The sequence below is a fragment of the Gopherus flavomarginatus genome, chromosome 18 (genome assembly GCF_025201925.1).
Source record: "Gopherus flavomarginatus isolate rGopFla2 chromosome 18, rGopFla2.mat.asm, whole genome shotgun sequence".
In the NCBI taxonomy this organism is placed as follows: Eukaryota; Metazoa; Chordata; order Testudines; family Testudinidae; genus Gopherus; species Gopherus flavomarginatus.
In genome coordinates, this window is record NC_066634.1 from 23829053 (window position 1) to 23853442 (window position 24390).

Consider the following 24390-nt stretch of genomic DNA (forward strand, 5'->3'; position numbering starts at 1 on the left):
AATGAGACACAGAGAAGGGGAAGGGAGGTCTAGTCAGAGGCAGAGCTGTGGGTGAAACCCAGGGATCCTGGCTCCTAGCCCTTGGCTCTAACCACTAGACCCCACTCCCTTCCCTGAGCTGGGAATAGAACCCAGGAGTCCTGTGCGTTAGCCACAGCTCCATCATTCGTTCCCTTTAGACCCCGTTCTCCGGATTTTCCACCCCAATATTTACAGTTTTCAAGAGCCCTGTTTGGATGTGAAACACAAGCGTGGGGGGAAAGGGCAGCCCCGCCCTTCCGTGCCACCCCCACGCACCCACCCCAGTGCCGGCAGATGCAGGCCCCAGTGGGGAGAAGGGCCCACCCTGGCTTTGGAAAACAGCTGTGGGTGAGGCCAGGACAAGCATTAGCTTGTTAAAAGAAAACAGCAAACAGCCAGGGCTGGGTGTGCGTGGATCCACTGCTTCTAAAGGGGCTGAGCAGTGTGTGTGTAGGTGCGCACATGTGTTGTGTGTGTCTGTCCTTGTGCTGTGGTTTGTATGTCCATGTGCTGAAGTTGCATATTATGTATGTTTAGCGTGTGCATATTCTGTATGCATGTTTTTGTGTGTGTTTTATGTGTGTGCATGTTATGCATGTGTTTTGTGAATGTTGTGTGGGTCTATGTGCATGTGTTCTGTGATTTGTGTGTGCATGTTCTGGTGGGACCAGCCGGAAGTGTGTGTGTGTGTGTGTGTGTGTTCTGGGGGGTGGGGGGATTCACACTGTTAATGTCCTGTTACTACCTACAGCCCCCCTCCCCATTGGGTGCAGCCAGGGGGTTCTGGAGGAGAGACTCACTCTCTGGTTTTTACACACAACCTGCAGCTCCTGGGCCCACACAGCATCACCCCACCCGCCTCACAGCTCCCCGGCACACTGCGCCCCCCCTTGCCTTGCCAGAGACGCGTCCCCCATCAGCGCCACCCCGCACTCCTGATTCACACCGGAGTCAGGCCGACGGGAAGCGGCGCCTGGGGAGTTAGGCTGGGTCAGTGAGAAGGGAATCAGGCCCGGTGCCCTCAGGAGAGTGACTCTGGCTGCCTGACACCATGGCGAGAGAAGAATCAGGCCTGAATCTGCACACAGGCATCGTGTGTGGGGGTGGGTGGGTTGGAGGGGGATCCTCCTCTTCATTTCCAAAAGTGGAAAATCTCTGATGAAAATGGTTCGACCATTAACGAGGGTCAGGAAAAATATAATCACAACCCTGGGCAGGGCCCCACCCAAAGCCCAGCCCCAGGAGAGCAGCACGAGTGGGGTGGTCCTGCCCCCTCGTGGCTGACCGGAGAGTGAATTGTGCAATTGCATTTACACTGCGAACGGAACCCGGATTTACAATGGGAAATCTATGTGCGGGGGGTGGGGGGGTGATCAGACAGCAAGTGTGAAAAATCGGGACAGGGGCTGGGGGGTAATAGGCGCCTATATAAGAAAAAGATCCAAAAATCGGGATTGTCCCTATACAATCGGGACATCTGGTCACCCTGGGGGAGGGAGGGAATCTGGATCTGCACCCAGGAATCTGGGGTATTAATCTGGATTCCCAGCAGGGAATCTGGGGATGAACCTGGATGCCCACTGGGAAATGTAGGGAGGGGTGTGAAACTGGATTTACACCCATCTAACTGAGAAGGGGCTCAGGCTGGGAGGTGCAATGACACCCCCATTATTCCCCGCCCCATTCCAGATGTTACCTACTAGCCCTCGCCCCCACGCCCACATCTGCCCCCTGCGCAGCCTGCGTGTCGAATCTGCTGATTCCGATACCGGTCCAGCGACCAAAAAATTAATGGCCCCTTAGTCCGGGTTCCCTTGTCCGGCAGAGGTAGCGGGGGTGTCATGCAAGGCCGGGATTTTGTTTTGAAGGAGTGTGGAATCTGCTGATAAAAACCCTCCGCCGGCCGGCGCCCTCCATCTTTCTCCTATACCAAGATGGCGGGGGCGGCCGGAAGTAGTTCACGCGGCACTTCCGGCCCTGCCTTTCCCTCCTTTACCAAGATGGCGGCGCCCACGGGGGCTCCCGGCGGCGCGGCCGCCTCGGGCTTCCTGGGCCTGCGGGCCGAGTCCCGCGATCCCGGCGCCCCCGGCAGGCGGCGGGCCCGGGGCGGCCGCAGCCGCAAGAAGAGCTGGAAGCGCTGGGCGGGGCCCGAGGCGCGGCTGGGCCGGGAGCTGGGCGCCTTCCTGGAGGACGTGGGGCTGCAGCAGCGCGCGGCCGGGTGCGGGGGGGCCGGGGGGGGCGCCGGGGGCAATGGGGGGGTGTACGGGGGTGAGGGGGGGCGCTGGGGGAATTGAGGGTGAGGAGGTGAGGGGGGGCGCCAGGGGCAATGGGGGGTGTATGGCGGTGAGGGGGCGCTGGGGGTGAGGGGGGCAGTGGGGGGGGCGTCGGGGGCAATGGGGGGGTGTACGGGGATGGGGGGGGCGCTGGGGGGATTGGGGGGTGAGGTGGTGAGGGGGGGGGCGCCAAGCGCAATGGGCGGGTGTCTGGGGGTGAGGAGGGGAATGGGGAGGTGCTGGGGGCAATGGGCGGTGGGAGGAACTTGGGGGGGAGGGAGGGAGGGACATGGGGGGCCTGGGAGAAGGGGCTTGGATGGGGGGCGCTGGGAGTGGGGGCGGAGGGCTTGGGCGGGGGGGGGAACTGGGAGTAAGACAAGGAGGGGGCCGGAGGAGGTGGGGGCTAGAAAGGGGGCAGAGTGGGGGGATTGGGGCAGAGGAGGGAGGAAGCTGGGGTAGTTGGGACCCTGGGAAGGGGAGAGAATTGGGGGGCCCCTGGTGGGGCGAGACAGATTGTTGGGGATGAGTAATGGGGGGGCGTGGGGAGGCCTTGTGGGGTGAGCTGAGGGGCTCCTGGTAAGAGAGGGGGTGATAGGCACAGGTGTGGGATGTGAGGGAGTCGGGGGGGCAGGGGGCATGTTGGGAAGCTACATGAAGGGGGGAAGCCTGGGGGGCTGGGGCCGTGAAGGGGGGAAGCCTGGGGGGCTGGGGCTGTGAAGGGGGGAAGCCTGGGGGGCTGGGGAAGATCTCATGGGTTTGGGGTGATGGAGAATCTGGGGGCAAAGGGGGATGGGAGATCTCAAGGATCCTCATAGGTGCCAGGGGGGGCATCAAGAGGGTACAGAAGTGGGGGGGGTGTAGAACTGGGGAGGGTCTAGAGAGAGGAGTAGACATGGCTAGAATTTGGGGAGGAGGAGAAAAGGGGGGGATGGCTAGGGGAGGGTTGATGGGGGGGCCCTTGGGGGTTGGGTCTGAGAGCGAGGATGAGGAGGGAGAGCTGTGAGGTGAGTGGGCACCTATGGTCCAGACTGGGGCGTGGGGGGGGCATTTTGGATCTGCTGAGGAGATCGGGGCTTTGTTGGTCCCTCCCCAGCATGTGGGAGTAACAAGGCGTCTCCCCTTCGCTCTCCAGGGGCCTGGTGGCTGAGAAGCCGGACGAGAGCCTCTTCTTCCTGGACACGGGGAGTGAGGAGAAAGGTGAGGGGGGGGTTAGCCTGTGCTGTGGGGGTCCCTGCGCTTTGGGTCAGCAGGGCAGGCCCCCCCCCAGTTGGAGAACCGGGATGAGGGGCTCCCTCAGAGTCCAGTGGCTGCCTCAGCAGAGGGGCTCAGTCTCTGATCTGCTGCTTGGGGGGGATCTCTGCGAGGCACAGCCTGCTGGGGTAACCCTGAGCCTGTCCCTGAGTCTGCGTGCCTCAGTTTCCCCCTCTGTAGCGGGCAGGGGCTGCAATGTAGTCCTCCGTGGCGGGGGGGCAATGCCATCCCTTTTGGGGCATCCTCGCGTCTCCGGGGTGCTGCGGAGCGTGTGGCCGGCCGTCCATCCGTGTCTCCTCTCCTCGCCACAGACCAGAAGCTGAACCGAGGCAAAGAGAAGCCCCTGCGGATAGACCTCATCCTGCAGCCGGATTCCAAGGTGCCTGCTCCCAAAGAGTGAGTCCCGCCCGGGGCAGGGGCTGCGTTGGGGTATTGGTGGCTCTCTTCTCCCATGTGTACACTGTAGGGGGGCCGGGGGGTGCTGTGCCGGGCTGGGGAGCCATCCCCATGGGGACCGTGGGTGGTTCTTTGCCTGGGGGATCCAGGGCAAGTTTCAGCGCTTCGTGCCTCGGTGTCCCCATTGGTAAAAGTGGATAATAGCAATGCAGAAGTGGGGGTGCTGGGTTTGGAAGAGGAGTGGGATCTAGTGGTTAGAGCAGGGGGGCTGGGAGCCAGGACGCCTGGGTTCTCTCCCTGGCACTAGGAGGGGAGTGGGGTCTAGTGGTTAGAGCGGGGATTGGGGGGGGCTGGGAGCCAGGACTCCTGGGTTCTCTCCCTGGCACTAGTAGCAGGGGGGGAGGGGCGGGGGGTGTCAGTCTCACACCGAGGGAGGCCAAGCGCCCCCTGCTGGCCCAGAGGCCTCAGCCACCCTCATCCTGTCCCGCTCCCCTTGGCAGCATTTTGGCCCATCAGGTCCCCAATGGGAAGACGCAGAAGCGGAAGCAGCGGCTGTGGGAGAAGCTGGCGGAGCGGGATGTGGTGCCCCGAGAGCAGCGCCTCCTGCAGGCCCGGCTGCAGAAAGCGCAGCTAGCAACAGCAGAGGCCTCGCACGGCCAGCAGGGGGCGCACGGCCAGGGTGCGGGAGCTGAGCTGGCTGGGGGCTTCTACGACATCTGGTCAGACACAAGTAAGCAGGGAACCTCTGTGGCAGGGGAGTGGAGTCTAGTGGTTAGAGCAGGGGCTGGGAGCCGGGACTCCTGGGTTCTCTCCCCAGCTCTGGGAGGGGAGCGGGATTTAGTGGTTAGAGCAGGGGTCTGGGAGCGAGGATGCCTGGGTTCTAGTCTAAAGCCGGCCCAGATTCACGGTTTCCCATCTTTGGGGGTGACTTTGGCTAAGCTCAGCACAACCCCCAGCTAACTCCGGCCTGCGGCAGAGGGAGCAGCCGTGGGGTGGTTCTGGTCTGTACCCAGGGGCCTGATCTACCCAGCTCTGCCCTCCGGCGCCCAGTGCTCCCCCGGGGCCCAGGCCTGGCCGCTGCACGCGCCTGCTTCCTGGGGGTTTGCCTGAGACCCAGGAAACTCGCCACACAAATGGAGTCTCCCCCCCCCCCGAGGGCTGCTGCTGATCGCCTCGAGTGCCTAGACTCGTGTCCCCGCCCGGCTGGAACGCTCCCCAGAGCTGGGAGTACCCGGCGGTGGGGGACACTCCCCAGGTCTCTCTGGCTCTCCTGGATCCCAAAGCAGAGGTGTCACCTCAGCTCCCTTCCGCGTTAACCAGCAGGCCCCACTCCCGGAGCTGGGATGGAACCCAGGAGTCCTGCCTCCCAACTCCCCGTTCTAACCCACTAGACCCCACTCCCCTCCCGGAGCTGGGATGGAACCCAGGAGTCCTGCCTCCCAACTCCCCGTTCTAACCCACTAGACCCCACTCCCCTCCCGGAGCTAGGACAGAACCCAGGAGTCCTGCCTCCCAGCTCCCCGTTCTAACCCACTAGACCCCACTCCCCTCCCGGAGCTAGGACAGAACCCAGGCGTCCTGGTGCCCCCCCACTCTGACCCCGTGTGAGGCTGTTGGTAACGGTGCCGCTCTCCCAGCAGACCCGCTCGACCGGCCGCTGGCCGGGCAGGACGCCTGGTTCCTGGAGCAGACCAAGAAGCGGAGAGTGCGGGTGAGTGGGGGGGGCCCTGCTGGGGGTGGGCACAGACCCCCCTGGGCACACGGTGCCTTGTGCGGGCGGGGGGCAGGCCCTCCCCTCCCGGCTCACCCACATTCTCTCCTCAGCGCCCTGCCAGGCTGGAGACGAAGCCGTCGGAGCTGCCGGCCGTGGAAGTCATCCCTGCGGGGGGGTCCTACAACCCCATGTTCGAGTCCCACCAGGTAGGGGGCAGGGGGCTGCCCCCCGGCTCAGCCTGCCCCCGGCGCATTTGCAGCAGTGCATGCTGGGAATGGAGTGGCTGTGGGGGGAGGTGTGATTTGTGGCCCCACTCTGGACTTGGGGGGCAGCTTTCCTGCCCCATGGTGTCTAGGGCTGGGGGACGGCTATGTGGGGGGGGTCCTGGACCCTGCTGAAGTGGGGGCATGTGGGTGGGTTACTGGACTCTGCTGACGTGGGGGCGCGTTGGGGGGCCCTGCTGAGGTGGGGGCGCTTGGGGGCGGCCCCAGGGCACTGTTGAGGTGGGGGTGCATGGGGGAGTTCTTGGGCCCTGCTGACGTGGGGGGGCACTGTTGAGGTGGGGGCGCATGGAGGGGTTCCAGGGCCCTGCTGACGTGGGGGGGCACTGTTGAGGTGGGGGCGCATGGAGGGGTTCCAGGGCCCTGCTGACGTGGGGGGGGCCCAGGGCACTATTGAGGTGGGGGCACTTGGGGGGGCCCAGGGCCCTGCTGACGGGGGAGCCTGGGGGGGGTTCCTGGGCCCTGCTGAGGTGGGGGCGCGTGGCGGGGTTCCTGGGCATTGCTGAGGTGGGGGTGCGTGGGGGGGGCCCAGGGCACTGTTGAGGTGGGGGCGTGGGGGGGGGTTCCTGGCCCTTGCTGAGGTGGGGGTGCGTGGGGGGGGCCCAGGGCACTGTTGAGGTGGGGGCACTTGGGGGGGCCCAGGGCCCTGCTGACGGGGGAGCCTGGGGGGGGTTCCTGGGCCCTGCTGAGGTGGGGGCGCGTGGCGGGGTTCCTGGGCATTGCTGAGGTGGGGGTGCGTGGGGGGGGCCCAGGGCACTGTTGAGGTGGGGGCGTGTGGCGGGGTTCCTGGGCATTGCTGAGGTGGGGGTGCGTGGGAGGGCCCAGGGCACTGTTGAGGTGGGGGCGTGGGGGGGGGGGGGTTCCAAGGGGGCTGTTCCCACTGACCACGCGTCTCCCCCCAGGCGCTGCTGCTCCAGGCCCACGAGGTGGAGGTCAGACGGCAGAAGGCCGAGGAAAAGCTGCAGAGGCAGCTGCGATTTCCCACGGCGGCCGAGGCCCCCACCCAGGTGAGAGCCCACGGGGGGCAGCCTTCCGGTGGGGCTGGGGAGCAGGCAATGCCAAGCCGGCTTGGGGGGCTCCGGGGACCCCCAGGCTGTGGGTGCAGAGGAGACACGGCCAGCGCTCCCCCCACCCCCTGTCCTGTCCCCCACCCAATCCGCTATATTTAGCCTCTTAGGGAATCGCTTTAAGGGATGGGCCGGCCCACAGGCCACCGTCCGTAACCCCGCACGGCCGCCCCCAGCCTCCGCCCGGGGAGGGGCCCTGCTGCTCCCGGTCACGGCGGGTGACCCCGGCTGCCCTGCAGTGCCAGTCGCCGCGTCCTATGGTCCCCACCCCCACCAGGCTGGGCACCCCTGGGTCCCAGCAGCCCTGGCGGCTCAGGGTCAAGCGTCTCCCCCCTCGCAAAGCTCCCTAGAGAATGGGGGGGTTGCAGCCCATGTCCCCTTGGAGTCCTGTCCCCCCCTTTCTAACCCCTAGGCCCTACTCCCTTCCCGGTGGTGGGGCCAGAGCCCCGAGTGCCCATCCCTGTCTCACAGCCGTTGCTCACTCTGCCCGCAGGAGACAACCTTCCAGGAGCAGTGCGAGGGGCTGCTCGAGGAGTCGGCTGACGAGGGGGGCGAGGAAGAGGCGCCCGATGAACCCCCAGCCCCTGGGGCAACCCCACCTCCGGCCCCCTTGCATGAGAAGAAAACAGAGCAGCAGCGCAGAAGGGAGAAGGAAGCCAAATTCCTGGTGCCTAATTCCCCTTGGTTTCGGCGTGCGTGGGGGGCTGGGATATGCCCCCAGTGTGATCCAGACCTCGTCAATGGTGACTGGCGGATGGATGGCAGCTGGCTGGTGCCCTCTGCCATGATCCCATGGGGTGGGATGTCTGGGGCGAGCCCCCCTGCCATTGCCTGTGGATACCCCAGTGCCCCCTTACCCCAGGCCAGGTTCCCCGGGAGGCGAGTTGCAGGGGGGCAGGTCCCCGATCCCCCTGGGGCTGCAGATCGCCCTTGAGAAGCGGCTTGTCCACAGCCTCCCGGCCCCGTGCCAGAGCAAGCGTCATTCCCGGCGCTGCAGCATGGGGCCATCTGCTGTGCCCAGCCGCTGCCATCTGCTCCCAGCACCACATGCGGGGGCCTGGCTCGCACCCCCACCCCCATGCTGGGGTCCTCCTCTTTGGGGGGGCACTCGGGAGGGGCAGTCGTTAGCAGCTGGGTATGGGGAGGTGCAGCACTGGTAGCTGGGGGAGCCAGGACTCCTGGGTTCTCTCCCTGGCTCTGGGAGGGGAGTGGGGGCTGGTGGTTAGAGCAGGGGGGCCTGGGAGCCAGGACTCCTGGGTTCTCTCCCCGGCTCTGGAAGGGGAGATGGGGCTGGTGGGTTAGAGCAGGCGGGGCTGGGAGCCAGGACACCTGGGTTCTCTCCGAGCTCCGGGAGGGGAGCAGGGGCTGGTGGGTTAGAGCAGGCGGGGCTGGGAGCCAGGACACCTGGGTTCTCTCCGAGCTCCGGGAGGGGAGCAGGGGCTGGTGGTTAGAGCAGGGGGGGCTGGGAGCCAGGACTCCTGGGTTCTCTCCCCGGCTCTGGAAGGGGAGTGGGGGCTGGTGGTAAGAGCAGGGGGGGCTGGGAGCCAGGACTCCTGGGTTCTCTCCCTGGCTCTGGGAGGGGAGTGGGGCTTGGTGGTTAGAGCAGTGGGGGCTGGGAGCCAGGACTCCTGGGTTCTCATCACGGCTCCAGGAGGGGAGTGGGGGCTGGTGGTTAGAGCAGGGGGGCTGGGAGCCAGGATTCCTGGGTTCTCTCCCCGGCTCTGGGAGGGGAGTGGGGGCTGGTGGTTAGAGCAGGGGGGTGACTGGGAGCCAGGACTCCTGGGTTCTCTCCCTGACTCTGGGAGGGGAGTGGGGCCTAGTGGTTAGAGCAGGGGGGGTGACTGGGAGCCAGGACTCCTGGGTTCTCTCCTTGGCTCTGGGAGGGGAGTGGGGCCTAGTGGTTGGGGGGGGGGACCAGGCTGTGGGGGCTGCTGGCAGGGCGGGGGCAGCGCCGTGCCGGATCTGACCCGCTCCACTCCCTGCAGGAGGCCCGGCGGCTGGGCGAGAAGGCAGCGCGGTGCCGGCGGCAGGAGCTCTTCCAGCTCCGCTCCATTCGGCTGCAGGTGAAACGGCGCGAGGCCGAGCTGCTGCGCCGGAGGCGGGCGCGGCTGGCGAAGAGACGGGCTGAGGCCACCAAGCCCCGGAGGCTGGGCAGGCTCAAGTGAGCGTGGGGGGGGCCTGTCCCTCTGGGGGTGGCGGGCACATGGGCAGGGCTCTCCGGGGGGTGGGGGGGGGAATGTCCCAGGTGCCGGACCCCTGGGGATGCGTGAGGGCTAAAGGGGGGTGTTGTACGGGGGCGCTGGGAACCGGGGGTGCCAGGCAGGATATGCAAGGGGCCCTGGGGTGAAGCGGGTGTAGGGAGCTGGCACGTAAAGGGGACTCTGGCAGGTGCTGTTTCTGGCTTGGGGGGTGTCTGTTTTCAGGGTACACACATGGGGGGAGGGATGCTCCTTTTCTAACACAACCCCCCACCCCCACCCCCTGTTCTCTCTCCGGCAGATACGAAGACCCCGACCTGGAGGTGCAGCTGAGTACGGAGCTGGCCGAGTCCCTGCGGACGCTGAAGGTGGGTGCCAGCGCCCATCTCCCTGGCGCCTGGGCTGGTCGGTGCCCCTGGGGCTCGGTGTTTTGGGAGGGGCTGACGCTGGTGCCCTGTGATGAGACCCATCCTTGCGCTACGAGGATTCGCAGCAATGCATGCTGGGAATGTGAAGGTCACCCGGGGGTTCCCGGGCCCTGCCCAGTGGGGAAGGACCTGGGGACTGAGGGCACCAGACGTAGCCCCGTTCTCGTGCGGTGCCCAGCAACAGGCCAGCTGCCCAGTTGGCAGTGAGCACCATGTCCCGTGCGTCTAGTCCGGTCCCAGCCTCTGCTGGCCTGGTGCTGCCCCCCAGTGAATGATTAGGGGATATCCTGCCTGCAGGGGCAATTCCTGCCTGACCCTCATGGCTGGCAGCTGCCTCCTGCCCTGACGCATGAGAGTTTATAGCCCGTTGTTCTATGAGGAGTGCCAACGGCTAGCCCCCCCACTCCCCCATCTCTGCACCCCCTCCTTGCTCTCAAGTATCAGAGGGGTAGCCATGTTAGTCTGGATCTGTAAAAGCAGCAAAGAATCCGGTGGCACCTTACAGACTAACAGACGGTTTGGAGCCTGAGTTTTCATGGGTGAATACCCACTTCGTCAGATGCAGGTGTCGCTAGCACTGCCCTCCTGCACAACACTTCTGTGACTTGGGGGCCCCACGACACCCCCAGCAGGTACCCAGGGCGCTGCCTTCCCCACTCCATCTCCTTCGCCAGCTGCAGCTCTGGGGCCTCAGCTGATGGAGTGTCTAGTGGGAGAGGAACCAGCTTCCTCTCTGCCCCGTGGGCCCCCCCACCCGGTCTGGGGCAGTGGGGGAGGGGCCGAAGGGGGGTGGTTTAGCGCTCAAACTCTTCCGGGGGCGGGGGAGTGTTCGCTCCCTTCGTCTCCCCATCTGGCTGCTCTGAGGATTGTTCCCCCCGCCCCCCCATGCTGCCTCTTGAAGCTCAGGGGTGCGGGGGAGGTCCCAGCCCTGTGCTGGGCGCTGAGATCCGGGGCCAAGCCCCTGTGCCCTGAGGCTGGGGTGTGGGGCAGCCTCCCCTCAGCCAGGCACAGACTGACCCCCCCGTCTCTCGCTCAGCCCGAGGGCAGCATCCTGCGCGACCGATTCAAGAGCCTGCAGAAGAGAAACCTGATTGAGCCCCGCGAGCGAGCCAAGTGAGTGGGGGGGGCACAGGGCTGGGGGGCCCCACGGCAGTGGGCACCCTGGGCCTGCTCCGCGAGGGGGGAGATTGGCAGGAGAATCCCGACCCCCACATGCCCCGGGGGGGGTCTCTGCCTGTTGGCTGATGCCCTGGGACTGTTTGGGCAGCATGGGCATCTCTAGCCATGCGCGGGGCATTGAGGTGCTGGACCCAGCACTGGGGAGGGGGGGCACGGGCACCTCCCCCTCCCCCACAGGTTCCAAATCGGGCTCTGGCTGGGGGGGCCAGAGCTCATCCTGGGTCCCTCCCCCGCTCGGTGGGTTTATTTGAGGGGCCAGTGCCCCGTTCCTTGGGTCTGGGAACTAACCCCCCGTCCCCGTCGCCCCCCAGGTTCAAGAGGAAATACCGGCTGAAGTACGTGGAGAAGAGGGCCTTCCGCGAAGTCACGTGAGTGGGGTCGTGGGGGGACCCGTGGGATGGGGGTGGAGATATGGGGCAGGGCTGGCCCCTCCCCTGGAGTTACTCCGCTCCGGGGATAAAGGGTTCGGTCTCTGGGATTTCACCAGCAGCAGATTCCCTGAATGCCCCGTTCCTGCCCCCCCAGCCGTGCCCCCTAACCGCCCTCTGCTTTGCATTGCAGGTTGTAGTGCTGGCGCCCCTCGGCTCCTCACTGGCCCGGCGCTGCCCGTTTGTACCAACGATCTTATTAAAGCCCTGGGCACCTCCCGTCACACCGGCTCCTCATTGCCTGCCCGGGCCCCTGGCACTCCCACATCCTGCCCCGAATCCCCTGCTGGGCACCTGCTGAGGGCGTGAGGCTGGGGTCTTGGCGTTAATAGTGGGGGGCGGATGTGGGGCAGCGGCTCCCTGCGGGGAGCTAGGGGCAGGCTGCCCGGTTTCCGCGTGGCTGTGATCCAGGGCTAGACGGCGGCTGCCTGCTGGCACCACGGGGCTGGCATTGGCAGGGCGCCAGTGCTGTGATCAGACGCGCCTGGTTTAGCAACATCTGGCTTCTATTCAGGACAGTCTCTCCCCCCCACCCCCCAAGCTGTTGTGGGGGGGCCGCTTGGCTCACAGCTCCCACCACGGCATCTGCCCGGCACACGGGAGCCAGGCGCTGGTCAGGGCTCTGCCTGTTAGCTCCTCTCTGCCCCTCCCGAGAGCTCGAGCCGGGCCTGGTCCCAACCAGCACCGTGGGGGAGGGAGTGGGGGCTGGGAGCCAGGACTCCTGGGTTCTCTCCCTGGCTCTGCTGCTGAGTGGACCAGCCCCAGAGCTGTTGGGAGAACCCAGGAGTCCTGGCCCCCATCCTGCCACACCCCCTGTCTGAAAGCACAGAGACCCCTCGGCGTCTCCCCCGGGCTCCTGCTGAGGTCAGGAGTGGGGGGGAGACAGATGCTGGCAGATGTGGGTTTCTGGCCGGATCCTCCTTGCGACACATTGCTGCCTCGCCTTCCCCTGGGGGACCATGGCCCTGCAGGAGCTGCTTCACGGGGCTGCCGCTGAACTGCTGGGAGCCTCGTTTGTTACAGAAGACCCTACGATAACAGACCACTGTTGCCTGGCTGTGGGAGGGGAGTGAGGTCTAGTGGCTGGAGCAGGGGGGGCTGGGAGCAAGGACTGCTGGGGTCTATACTTGTCACATGTGACCACATCCCCTCTTTCTGCCTCAATTTCCGTCATCATGCTAGTCTGCTTCGTGGAGCCAGGGCCCTCCCCTGGCCCGGGGATGGGGGCTGAAGATTTCTAGCTGGGGGGGGGCGGGTCTACTGCTGCCCCCCTCCACCAGCGAGGGAATCTGCCTGGCCAGCTCTGCTCCCCTGCCGGTGCCCACAGGGGCTGGCTCTGGGGGCTGTGCTGACTCGCCATCCCGGCTCCCATGCATAATTCAGGCCACCTAATGCAGTTCCGCTGTCCTGGGCCGCGACCTCGTCCCAGCTGCCACTGGAATAGACCCAGCCCAGCCCGGCTTGGCTGAGCGGGCCTGGCAACCTTGTGCCTACCAAGGGGGGCCGAGCCCAGCTCCCTGGGCCAGCGCTGGGCAGGGACCCCTGGGGACCGAGCCCCATGCACTGGGGGTGCTCTCCTGACGCACAGCGCCGACCCCCGGGACAGAGCTAGGCCAGGCTGCCTTGCCCACCCCAGCCTCTGGCTTTGCACCCAGGCGGCCCGGGGGTCTTGTCCCTGGGCTGGGGGGCTTAGGAGGGACGGGGGTCTTGCACCCGGGAGGAGATGGGATGCTCAGATGCCGGAGTGGGGCCCCTGTGTCCTGGCCAAGTGCACAGATCAGAAAAGAGGTGATGGGAATTGAGCCCAGGAGTCCTGGCTCCCAGCCCCCTGCTCTAACCACTAGACCCCACTCCCTGAGCCGGGGAGAGAACCCAGGAGTCCTGGCTCCCAGCCCCCCCTGCTCTAACCACCAGGCCCCCACACCCCTCTCAGAGCCAGGGAGAGAACTCAGGAGTCCTGGCTCCCAGCCCCCCCGCCTGGTGCCCTGCTCTCCCCACACTCTGGTGGTTATTAATAGAGATGTGACTGAGAACGAGGTGTCACCTCGTTGGTGCTAACGAACAAGGGGGGGTGGGGTGCTGTTGCCATGGTGCCAGGTCCCTGCTCACCTGGTGCTGTCGTGTTCCCCCTCCCCATCCCAGCACAAGGGGCAAGGTGGGATCTCAAGGGGGGGCAGGTGCTGGGATCACCCATCTGGCTGGGTACACCTACCCCCCCCATCTGGGCCTGGGACAGGGCTCGGACCTGGTCTGTCCCCCCCCCCCGGTCTCCTGCCCTCATGGGACTGATACCCACTGCCCCTCCCTGCATCGCTCCTCCCACCCCCAGGGGTCATGTCTCCCCCCAGGGGGGGCCAGGGGCTGGCCATGGGGAGGGGCTGTGGTTGGGGCGTGATGGACCCCGGCCCCGGTGGTCAGAGCTGGGTGTACGGGCGAGAGACCCCCCCCCATAACAGCTGCATCCGCCCCCCTCCTGGTGCTGCCCAATGCTGAGACAACACCCAGCGGGCACAGCTGCAGCTCACGCATAACCCGACAATCACACCCCAGCGGGCACAGCCCCAGCACACACAACCCAACAACCACACCCCAGCAGGCACAGCCCCAGCACACACAACCTGACGACAACACCCCTGCGGGCACAGCCCCAGCACACACAACCCGACAACCACACCCCAGCGGGCACAGCTGCGGCGCGCGCAACCCGACAACCACACCCCACTGGGCACAGCTGCGGCGCGCGCAACCCGACAACCACACCCCAGCGGCCACAGCCCCAGCACACACAACCCGACAACCACACCCCAGCGGGCACAGCTGCGGCGCGTGCAACCCGAAAAACCACATCCCAGCGGGCACAGCCCCAGCACACACAACCCGAGAACCACACCCCAGCGGGCACAGCCCCAGCACACACAACCCGACAACCACACCCCAGCAGGCACAGCCTCAGCACACACAACCTGACGACAACACCCCTGCGGGCACCGCCCCAGCACACGCAACCCGACAACCACACCCCAGCAGGCACAGCCCCAGCACACACAACCTGACGACAACACCCCTGCGGGCACAGCCCCAGCACACGCAACCCGACAACCACAGCCCCAGCACACACAACCCGACAACCACACCCCAGCGGGCACAGCTGCGGCGCGCGCAACCCGACAACCACACCCCACTGGGCACAGCTGCGGCGCGCGCAACCCGACAACCACACCCCAGCGGCCACAGCCCCAGCACACACAACCCGACAACCACACCCCAGCGGGCACAGCTGCGGCGCGTGCAACCCGAAAAACCACATCCCAGCGGGCACAGCCCCAGCACACACAACCCGAGAACCACACCCCAGCGGGCACAGCCCCAGCACACACAACCTGACAACAACACCCCAGCGGGCACAGCTGCGGCATGCGCACAACCCGACAACCACACCCCAGCGGGCACAGCCATGGTGGGCACAGCCTGACAACACCCCAGCAGGCACAGCCCCGGCACACACAACCCGACAACCACACCCCAGCGGGCACAGCCACGGTGTGGGCACAGCCCCAGCACACACAACCCGACAACCACACCCCAGCGGGCACAGCCCCAGCACACACAACCCGACAACCACACCCCAGCGGGCACAGCCCCAGCACACACAACCTGACAACCACACCCCAGCGGGCACAGCCACGGTGTGGGCACAGCCTGATGACGACACCCCAGCGGGCACAGCCATGGCACATACAAACAACCTAGGGTGACATTCCTGCGGGCGCAGGGCTCAGCGTGGGGCTGTCGGGGTGGCTGGGGGTCAGTGCTGGGGTCACACAGGGTTGTTCCCCTTTGTGATCTCTCCTCCCCAGGTGCAGCATCCCCCCGCCCCCCCCCGGCTGAGCGCTGGGATGGTGGGGGAGGGGGTTTGTTTTGTTCAACAGCCCAGAGCTTCAGGGCAGCGAGGGGCTTAAGAGGTGAAAGTGCCATGGGGGGGGGGGTCAGCTTACAGGGAGGGTTACTAAAGGGGGCACAGAGCTGGGGGGGGCTGGGAGCCAGGATACCTGGGTTCTGTCCCCAGCTGGGGGGGGGGCTGGGGACTAGGACACTCGGGTTCTAGCCCTGGCCCTGCTGGGTGACCTTGGCCATGCCTTGCCCCCTCTCCGTGGCTCAGTTTCCCCTCTGTAAATGGGGATGATATTAACGTGGAGGGGGAGGGGTGCAGCCCTCATGGTGCTTTGAGATCGGTGCTGGGGAAGGGCCGGACCATTATCTACAGGGGCTGGTTCCCCCCCCCAATAAATGCAAAGTGCCCAGGGCTGGGGAGGGCGGATGTGGCCAGATGGTCCTGGCCCAGAGCAGCTTAAGGGCTGCAAATCCCCCCGGGGGGGAGACGTGCGATGCTGCCCTGCAGGCAGGTTCCTGGGACTGGCAGCGGGCGCTGAGCCAGAACCAGCCCCTGGCACCTCCCCCCGCCAGGCAGGGCCGCCGGGTTGTTGGGGGGGGGGGGTAGGGGCTGAGATTTCTCCCTTTGCAGGCCCAGCCACAAGCCCCCCTGCCTCTAGCGGGGGCAGGGCTGGCAGCATTTCACCCCGTTTCTCTGTCTGCCCCCCTCCCTGGGGTCGCCTTGCCTCACCCATGTGAGCCGGGCAGGCCGGACTGCTAGGGAGAGCCCCCCGAGTCCCCCCTCGCTCCCCGCAGCCCAGCCCCATCTACCACCCAGCTTAGTTTTTAATTCTTAAAAATTGCATCTGGTCATCGATTCTTTTTATTGTCAGCCCAAGGGCTGAGAAAAGCAGGGAGCCATGATCTCCCCCCGCCCGCAGAAACACCCCCTACCCCCCAAATATTCCCCACCCCTGGCTGATCCCAGGGCTGGAAAAGGCTGATTCGGGGGGGAGTTCCAGGAACCCTCCCCCCTGCTTGCACCATGGTGGAAGACTCCAAGAAACAATAAATACCGTTTTTTAAACGAGCTGGAGCCGGGAGCCCCCCCAACACCCCAGCTGGATCCTTGGGGGTCGTGTCTCCCATTCAGCCCTTGGCGCACACCAGCCGAGCCCCCCCCCCCCCATCAGGAGGGGCGCCTCGAGAAGCACCCACTGGCATTTGCCTTGTCACGCGGGAGGCCCGGCCGCCCCAGGCTCACACGTAGGCGGACTCGCTGGACTGGGTCCGCCCCAGCGGTGGCACCTAGGCCGGGGCCGAGAGGTCCTTCTTGCGCACCTCGCAGACGGATTTGCGCCGGGCCTGCACGCCCCGGATGGCCGTCTTGATCTTGCGCCAGCCCAGATGGTTGAGCTCGGCCAGGTTGAGCAGGACGCAGATCCCGCTGACGGCGAACATGAAGACCAGGAAGACGGTCTTCTCGGTGGGCCGGGAGACGTAGCACTCCACCTCCCTGACGCAGGGGTAGCGGTCGCACTCGAAGATGCCCGGCACGTTGAAGCCGTACAGGAAGTACTGGCCTGCCAGGAAGCCGATCTCCAGCGCGTTGCGGAAGACCACCTGGATGATGTAGAAGCGGGAGATGCCCTCCTGCCGCTTCACCTTGGCGCTCTTGGGCGGGCGCCGGGGGGTGCTGGGCAGCTCCTTGACCTCCAGGCAGTCGGGTTCCTCCTTGGCCGAGCCCTCGGGGTTGTGCACCAGGATCCCGTTGAGGCTCCGTGCCTTGCGGGCGTCCTTCTCCAGCAGCGGGTAGAGGAAGGAGTAGCGCCGGTCCCGCTGCTTGGCCGACTGGTGCACGGAGTAGGTGATGAAGCAGAGGCTGGGCGTGCACACCAGGATGATCTGGAAGACCCAGTAGCGGATGTGGGAGATGGGGAAGGCCTTGTCGTAGCAGGCCTGGTTGCAGCCCGGCTGCAGCGTGTTGCACATGAACATGGTCTGCTCATCCTCGTACACCGTCTCGCCCACGATGGCCACGATCAGGATCCGGAAGATGACGACCACCGTCAGCAGGATCCTGCGGGGGGGAGGAGAGGGGAGGGACCCAGCTGGGCGTGGCGAGGGGCGCAGGCCCCGCTGCGCTGGGAGCTCCGGGTGGCGGGGAGCTTGTGGCAGGCGCAGGACGCCTGGGTTCTCTCCCCAGTGCTGGGAGGGGAGTGGGGTCTGGTGGTTAGAGTGCGGGGGGGACTCCTGGGTTCTCTCCCTATCTCCAAAAGGGACTGGTGGCAAGTGGTTAGAGAAGGTGGGATCTGGGCTCCAGGATTCCTGAGTCCTGTTTGTAGCTCCGTCATTCACTCACTTTAAAATCTCTGGCCAAAGTCCTTTCTCAACCCTGCCTCCCCCATGCCTCAGTTTCCCCTTGTGTATAATATGGCACCTGATGCTTACTCATCTCCCATCCAGCCCATGAAATTCCCTCAATATTTACACCTCTGGCCCCAGAGGTGCGACACAGAGCGGGGGGGGGGGGGGGGTTGTGTCTCTATTATGCCTGGGGATAAACAGCTGGAGGGGACCGTCTGGGGCACTGGAAAGTTTAGCAGCGCTGGGTGATTCGAGCCAGCAGCCCAGCTGTGCTAACGGGGGGCCCTGTTGCACCCCACTGCAGAGCTGCTGCTGCCCAGTGCCCCACTCAGGGGTGACGAACGCCAGGAGGAGCAGAGGTGAGGCTGGGTGGGGTGGGAGGGTGACAACTCCAGCAGTGGGGTTCACAATCCCCTGACCCAATAAATCTGGGTGAGGGAACAACACTAGCTCCCTCCCTACCCCCACCCCCCCAGGGCTGGGCAGGGGGCATTCAGCCCTCACCAGTCAGACCCCAACCTGGCGGCATTTCAAAAATCTCTTCTGTTTTGGGGGGTCTGAGACAGGATTGCTGATCTCTGCAGGTTGGCAAGACTGTGGGTGATGCATGGGGGTGGGGGGGAGGCTGGGAGCCAGGACTCATGGGTTATGTCCCAGCTCTGGGAGGGGAGTGGGGTCTAGTGGTTAGAGCAGGGGGCTGGGAGCCAGGACTCATAGGTTCTGTCCCAGCTCTGGGAGGGGAGTGGGGTCTAGTCGTCAGAGCAGGGGGGCTGGGAGCCAGGACTCCTGGGTTCTATCCCGGCACCGGGAGAGGTTTGATGCACTTGACCTGTTGCCCAGCTGCCGGAGCGGGGAGAAGGATGAGCACCTCTCAGTCCCTGATTCTCGGTGGCAAACACATCTGCTGCCCCTTTCCCTGGGGCTTTTCACACCCAACCATGCACCCCTAAAATGCAGCTACCTCTGGGGCGAAGCAGTACACGGGGGTTCGCTCCGTCAGCACAACACAGCCCACCCCATGCGGGGATCTGAACCTGTGGAGCCAGAGACACCCCTTCGCCCACGCCCACCGGGGGGGGCACTGCACACAAACCCCACAGGGCTGAAACCAGCCTCCTCCTGGCCTTAATGTGATGGGACGGTGGCCTCGTCTGCGTCTCCTCCCTCGACAGCGTTCACGATCTCACCCAGGGGGCTGGCAACGAAACACCTGGCGTGCTCCACTGAGACTGCCCCCCCCTTGGGCCGGGCACTGCCCAGAGCCTGACTGAGATCAGGGCCCCATTGCGCTGGGCGCTGCCCAGACCCCAACTGAGATCAGGGCCCCGTTGTGCCAGGCATCGCAGACCCAGCAGGAGACAGTCCCTGCCCCAAACTGCTCACCCTCTGAGCAAAGAGCAGATCATTCTCCGTTACAGCTGGGGAAACTGAGGCCCAGAGACACACAGGGACTTGTCCAGAGAATCAGGGCAGAGCAAGGATTAGAGCCCAGCTCCCAGGGCATTAACCCCGCGGCCGAGCCCTTCTGAGCCACTGACACGCTGCTTCGGCAGCCAGGAGAGCTGGTCCACCACATCCCCACTCCAATCGGCCCCATGCCTGCCCCCATGGCCCGGCCCTGGGCCCAGTGGAGAGTAACAGCGCAGCAGTACTGGATGGCTGTGCCTGGTGCTGGGGGCGAGCGCGGGAGGCCTGGCTTCCATTCCCAGCACTGCCACAGACCCACCCAGTCACCTCAGGCGGCTCGCACAAGCCCCATGCCTCAGCTTCCCGAGCTGTAAAATGGGTATAACAATTGCCCCTCGGACTACCTGGGCGGGGGATGAGCGGGTCCATTAGGAGGTGCCAGGGAGCAGGGCTTGGTTAACCAAACACGAGGTGCAGCTGGGCAGGAGCCAGGCGGGGCCTGTATAAAGCCCGGGAGCTGGCAGCCAAAGGAGGCTGCAGGGACGCCCCCGGCTCCCCTGCCAGCCGCTGGCAGAGCAGCACAGGTGGTGCTGCAAGGGGCAGGCTGCTGTTTCGTACAGCGGGACTTTGATACCCCTAGGAAGGGGGAACCCCGGAGACGGCCGGCCTGAGTCACCAAGAGGGGGCCCCCGGGCTGCTCATGCCCTCTCTGATTTGGGGGATGCTTGTCCTGACCTGAGGCCGAACCCACCCGGCCGGCCATGAGCATGAGGTGGGAACCACAGGCTGGGGAGGGTGGCTGGGGTACGGGCCCTCGAAGCCCCAGCCCTCTGAGTCCCGCTTGGGAACCCCTCCCCATCGGAACCCTCCTGCTTATCATGGCCCCAATCCGGCCGAGGGGCCTTAAAACACTGTATGGGCCCAGCTCGGGTCCCCTGCCTGCCAACACGATCCCATGTCCCAGCCCCTCCGGGGCGACCGGACCAGGCAGCAGGATGGTGACACGGGGCAGCCCCTGCTAGGGAACAACCCCCACCCACGTGAGACGGGTGCCCCCGGGAATCCCGCAGCCTGGAGTAAGCATCTCCCCGTCCATCCATCCTCCCCTTTTCCTCTGCTCCCGCCCCCTCTGCCCCATCCCAGCGCCGAGCACCCAGCCCAGCCCCGCCCGCCCCCTCTGCCCCGTCCCGGCGCTGAGCACCCAGCCGCGCCCGCCCCCTCTGCCCCGTCCCAGCGCCGAGCACCCAGCCCCGCCCGCCCCCTCTGCCCCGTCCCGGCGCCGAGCACCCAGCCCCGCCCCAGCGCCAAGCACCCAGCCCAGCTCCGCCCGCCCCCTCTGCCCCATCCGAGCGCCCAGCCCAGCCCCACCCGCCCCCTCTGCCCCATCCTGGTGCCGAGCACCCAGCCCTTCCCGTCCACCCCCTCTGCCCCGTCCCGGCGCTGAGCACCCAGCCCAGCCCCGCCCGCCCCCTCTGCCCTGTCCCGGCGCCGAGCACCCAGCCCAGCCCGCCCCCTCTGCCCCATCCCAGCGCCCAGCCCAGCCCCGCCCGCCCCCTCTGCCCCATCCCAGCGCCCAGCCCCGCCCACCCCCTCTGCCCCGCCCCAGCGCCGAGCACCCAGCCCAGCTCCGCCCGCCCCCTCTGCCCCGTCCCGGCGCCGAGCACCCAGCCCAGCCCCGTCCGCCTCCTCTGCCCCGTCCCAGCGCCGAGCACCCAGCCCAGCCCCGCCCCAGCGCCGAGCACTCAGCCCAGCTCCGCCCGCCCCCTCTGCCCCGTCCCGGCGCTGAGCACCCAGCCCAGCCCCACCCGCCCCCTCTGCCCTGTCCCAGCGCCGAGCACCCAGCCCAGCCCTGCCCGCCCCTCTGCCCCGTCCCGGCGCCGAGCACCCAGCCCAGCCCTGCCCGCCCCCTCTGCCCCATCCCGGCGCCGAGCACCCAGCCCAGCCCTGCCCGCCCCATCCTGGCGCCCAGCCCCACCCACCGCCTCGCTGAGTGCCCAGCTATGCCCACCCACTCACCGAGTGCCCAGCTCTGCCCACCCCCTCTGCCCCGTCCTGGTGCCCAGCGCCCAGCCCCGCCTGCCTCCCAGCGCCCAGCTCCACCTGCCCCCTGTCCAGAGCCGCCCCCCAGTGCAGCCTCCTCCCCACCCTGCTGCCTTGGTGGGTTTGTGCCAGGGCTGAAACAGGGGGTTGCTCCCCCCTCTCGGGCAGCAGGGCCCCCCGTGCCCTGTTGTCCCTGGCTGACCTCTGGGGTCAGGCTGCCACGTCTGCCCCCGGGGCCTGTGGTTCCCCCCAGCGGTGGGGGGGGGATGGCGAGAGCGAGCAGCTGGCGGGCTCCCCCTGCACTGATCTGCAGCCCCGTGGGGAGAGCGGCTACCGGCTCATTCATTGCCACCCGGCCAAGGGGCTGCCGGGTCGGAACAGGGCCCCTGGCACCCCACACACACACGCACTCCATGGACCGGGATCCCCCAGCACGCTGGCTGCCAACCCCCCAGCCCATGGGTCCTACAGAGGGGGAAACTGAGGCAGCATGAGACGCTGGAACTTGCTAAAGATCACTGGGGAAGGCAGTGTCCAGAATAGAACCTGGGTTCTGCCCCCAGCCCCCCTGCTCTAACCACCAGCCCCCACTCCCCTCCCCTCCCAGAGCTGGGGAGAGACCCCAGGAGTCCTGGCTCCCAGCCCCCCTGCTCTAACCACCAGCCCCCACTCCCCTCCTCTCCCAGAGCTGGAGACAGACCCCAGGAGTCCTGGCTCCCAGCCCCCCTGCTCTAACCACCAGCGCCCACTCCCCTCCTCTCCCAGAGCTAGGGAGAGAACCCAGGAGTCCTGGCTCCCAGCCCCCCTGCTCTAACCACCAGCCCCCACTCTCCTCCCAGAGCTGGGGAGAGAACCCAGGAGTCCTGGCTCCCAGCCCCCCTGCTCTAACCACCAGCCCCCACTCCCCTCCCCTCCCAGAGCTGGGGACAGAACCCAGGAGTCCTGGCTCCCAGTAGCCTCGGCTCTAACCACTAGACCCCACTCCCCTCCCGGAGCTGGGGAGAGAACCCAGGAGTCCTGGCTCCCAGCCCCCTCCTGCTCTAACCATTAGACCCCACTCCCCTCCCAGAGCCAGGGAGAGAACCCAGGAGTCCTGGCTCCCAGTCCCCTCGGCTCTAACCACTAGACCCCACTCCCCTCCCAGAGCTGGGGAGAGAACCCAGGAGTCCTGGCTCCCAGCCCCCTCCTGCTCTAACCATTAGACCCCACTCCCCTCCCAGAGCCGGGGAGAGAACCCAGGAGTCCTGGCTCCCAGCCCCCTCCTGCTCTAACCATTAGACCCCACTCCCCTCCCAGAGCCGGGGAAAGAACCCAGGAGTCCTGGCTCCCAGTCCCCTCGGCTCTAACCACTAGACACCACTCCCCTCCCAGAGCTGGGGAGAGAACCCAGGAGTCCTGGCTCCCAGCCTCAGAACTCCAGCCTCCTGCTCTCACCATCAGGCCCGCTGGGCTCTCCCGGTGGGTATTTTGGGCAATTCCCGCCCGGCTGCTACAACGGGAACCCTGGCCCCAGCTCCTCCCCCCCCCCACAGAGTTGGAGGGTGCAAGGGGGCAGGTCTCCTTGGCTCCCCACTGACCAGGCCACCCCTCCAGAGCTGCACCCCAAGCAGGAGGGTGCAAGGGACCAGCCTCCCCCCCCCAGAGCTGAAGGGTGCAAGGGACCAGTGCCCCTCCGAGCTGCACCCAAGAGCTGGAGGGTGTAAGGGGCCAGTGCCGCCCCCTCACCCTGAGCTGAAGGGTGCAAGGGACCAGCCCCCCCAAGCTGCACCCCAGAGCTGGAGGGTGCAAGGGACCAGCCCCCCCAAGCTGCACCCCAGAGCTGGAGGGTGCAAGGGGCCAGTGCAGCTCCCCCCACCCCGAGCTGGAGGGTGCAAGGGACCAGCCCCCCCAAGGTGCACCCCAGAGCTGGAGGGTGCAAGGGGCCAGCCCCCCCAGGCTGCACCCCCGAGCTGGAGGGTGCAAGGGACCAGCCCCCCGGAGCTGCACCCCCGAGCTGGAGGGTGCAAGGGACCAGTGCCCCTCCGAGCTGCACCCGAGAGCTGGAGGGTGTAAGGGGCCAGTGTCGCCCCCTCACCCTGAGCTGGAGGGTGCAAGGGACCAGCCCCCCCGGGCCCCCCGCCCCGCGCACCTGCCGATCATAGTCGAGTGCTGCTGCACCGCGGCCTCCAGCAGCCTTTCCAGGATCGTCCACTCGCCCATCGCGGCGGGGCGCCGGGGGCTGCCCGCATCCAGCAGCGGGGAGACCCCGAGCCGCTCCCCGGCCCCGTCAGCTGCGGGGACCCCGGCGTCCGAGCCCCCGCCGGGCAGCGCGGGCCATGGGAGCGGGGCTGTGGCGAGCCCGGCGCCCGCTGCGCGCTGCCACCTGCGCCGCTTTCAAGGACGCCGGGCGCGAGGCGGCGGGATTAGTGCCCGGGCTCCCCCCGCCCCCGGAGCGGGATCCCCGGCGCGGGGGGGCCGGGCACAGCGGGCCAAGGAAAGTTTATGGGGAGGCAGCGACGTGTCAGTGCGCCGAGGCGCGTACACACTGCAACAATGCAGATACACACATTGCAACAATACACACACACATTGCAACTATGCATACAGGCACACACTTTGCATCAATGCACAGATACACCCATAACACACACTGCAACAATGCCCACACCAACACACATTGCAATAACAATGCACACACAGACACACGTTGCAACAATGCACAGACACACACATTGCAGCAGTGCACAGATACACCCATAACACACCTTGCAACAATGCATACAGACACACACACTGCAACAATGCACAGATACACCCATAACACACATTGCACTGACAATGCACCCATTGCAACAATGCACACACAAACACACACACACATTGCAACAGCACACACATATTGCAACACACACTTTGTGACAGTGCAGATACATACAGCCATAATACACATTGCAACCACAATACACACAGACACACCCACATTGCAACAATGCACACACATCACACACACTGCAGCAACACACACACATTACAACGATACATAGAGACATATGCCCATCACACACATTGCAACAACAAACACAATGTGTATGCACACACTGCAATAATGGGCGTGCACACACATTGCAATTATGCACACATACACTCAAATTGCAACCACACACATCGCAACAATGCACTCACAGAAATATTCCCACATCACAACACACACACAAATACACTGCCCAACCATGTGCGCGCACACATACACACTCACAAATTGCAGCACTAAACACATGCCACAACAGTGCACACACACAAATCACAGTGCAACAATATACACATCACGATGCACCCACACCCCGATTGTGATAAACTTTCCAGCATCAGATGAGGAGCCGAGTGAGGACAGGCTGTGACATTGGTTTGTTTTTTTCCTATACACACACACACACATTGCCGTGTTGTGGTGTTTCCACAAACAGGTTTGTGTATTGGTGTGTTGAAGTGTC

General features: G+C 65.8%; 3 protein-coding genes across 6 annotated transcripts; 1 reads left to right on the top strand and 2 right to left on the bottom strand.

The window, feature by feature from the left end:
* Window positions 1–1998: 1998 nt before the first annotated feature.
* NOP53 (NOP53 ribosome biogenesis factor) lies at window positions 1999–11460 on the top strand. 2 transcript variants are annotated; one of them, XM_050928558.1, is made up of 13 exons: window positions 1999–2239; window positions 3427–3491; window positions 3857–3941; window positions 4442–4671; window positions 5579–5652; window positions 5766–5861; window positions 6839–6943; window positions 7497–7670; window positions 8989–9164; window positions 9503–9569; window positions 10666–10742; window positions 11120–11176; window positions 11370–11460. In XM_050928558.1, exons 1-13 carry the CDS (start codon window positions 2022–2024, stop codon window positions 11374–11376), a joined length of 1431 nt encoding a protein of 476 aa, XP_050784515.1. In that variant the 5' UTR covers window positions 1999–2021; the 3' UTR covers window positions 11377–11460. The 2 variants fall into 2 exon arrangements, with proteins under 2 accessions (XP_050784515.1, XP_050784516.1); XM_050928559.1 differs by having other exon boundaries at window positions 5582–5652.
* Window positions 11461–13204: 1744 nt separating this feature from the next.
* LOC127037109 (chorion class high-cysteine HCB protein 13-like) lies at window positions 13205–15141 on the bottom strand. 3 transcript variants are annotated; one of them, XM_050928606.1, is made up of 5 exons: window positions 14662–15141; window positions 14574–14616; window positions 14225–14285; window positions 13898–14053; window positions 13205–13854 (listed from the first exon to the last, which is right to left on the bottom strand). In XM_050928606.1, the coding sequence occupies exons 1-5, from the start codon at window positions 14964–14966 to the stop codon at window positions 13514–13516; spliced, it is 906 nt and encodes a 301-aa protein (XP_050784563.1). In that variant the 5' UTR covers window positions 14967–15141; the 3' UTR covers window positions 13205–13513. The 3 variants fall into 3 exon arrangements, 1 of the variants encoding a protein (XP_050784563.1); XR_007770279.1 differs by lacking the exon at window positions 13898–14053 and having other exon boundaries at window positions 14243–14285; window positions 14574–14787; XR_007770278.1 differs by lacking the exons at window positions 13205–13854; window positions 13898–14053 and adding an exon at window positions 14115–14199 and having other exon boundaries at window positions 14243–14285; window positions 14574–14787.
* A 945-nt stretch (window positions 15142–16086) lies between these two features.
* LOC127037122 (gap junction delta-2 protein-like) lies at window positions 16087–23189 on the bottom strand. Its single transcript, XM_050928619.1, has 2 exons — window positions 23049–23189; window positions 16087–17186 (listed from the first exon to the last, which is right to left on the bottom strand). Exons 1-2 carry the CDS (start codon window positions 23117–23119, stop codon window positions 16415–16417), a joined length of 843 nt encoding a protein of 280 aa, XP_050784576.1. The 5' UTR covers window positions 23120–23189; the 3' UTR covers window positions 16087–16414.
* Between the last annotated feature and the right edge of the window lie 1201 nt (window positions 23190–24390).

Bases quoted from the DNA above. Each gene is read 5' to 3' on its own strand.
- NOP53 (XM_050928558.1), top strand. From the start codon at position 2,022: ATGGCGGCGCCCACGGGGGCTCCCGGCGGCGCGGCCGCCTCGGGCTTC. The intron at 2,240-3,426 runs GTGCGGGGGGGC...TTCGCTCTCCAG, and splicing joins CTGCAGCAGCGCGCGGCCGG to GGGCCTGGTGGCTGAGAAGC. The intron at 5,862-6,838 runs GTAGGGGGCAGG...GTCTCCCCCCAG, and splicing joins CCATGTTCGAGTCCCACCAG to GCGCTGCTGCTCCAGGCCCA.
- LOC127037109 (XM_050928606.1), bottom strand. From the start codon at position 14,966: ATGGCTGTGCCCGCTGGGGTGTCGTCATCAGGCTGTGCCCACACCGTG. The intron at 14,054-14,224 runs GTGCCCGCAGGG...CACGCGCCGCAG, and splicing joins GGGTTGCGTGTGCTGGGGCG to CTGTGCCCGCTGGGGTGTGG. The intron at 13,855-13,897 runs GTTGTGTGTGCT...TGTTGTCGTCAG, and splicing joins CGCTGGGGTGTGGTTGTCGG to GTTGTGTGTGCTGGGGCTGT.
- LOC127037122 (XM_050928619.1), bottom strand. From the start codon at position 23,119: ATGGGCGAGTGGACGATCCTGGAAAGGCTGCTGGAGGCCGCGGTGCAG. The intron at 17,187-23,048 runs GTGCGCGGGGCG...TCCCCCCCGCAG, and splicing joins CACTCGACTATGATCGGCAG to GATCCTGCTGACGGTGGTCG.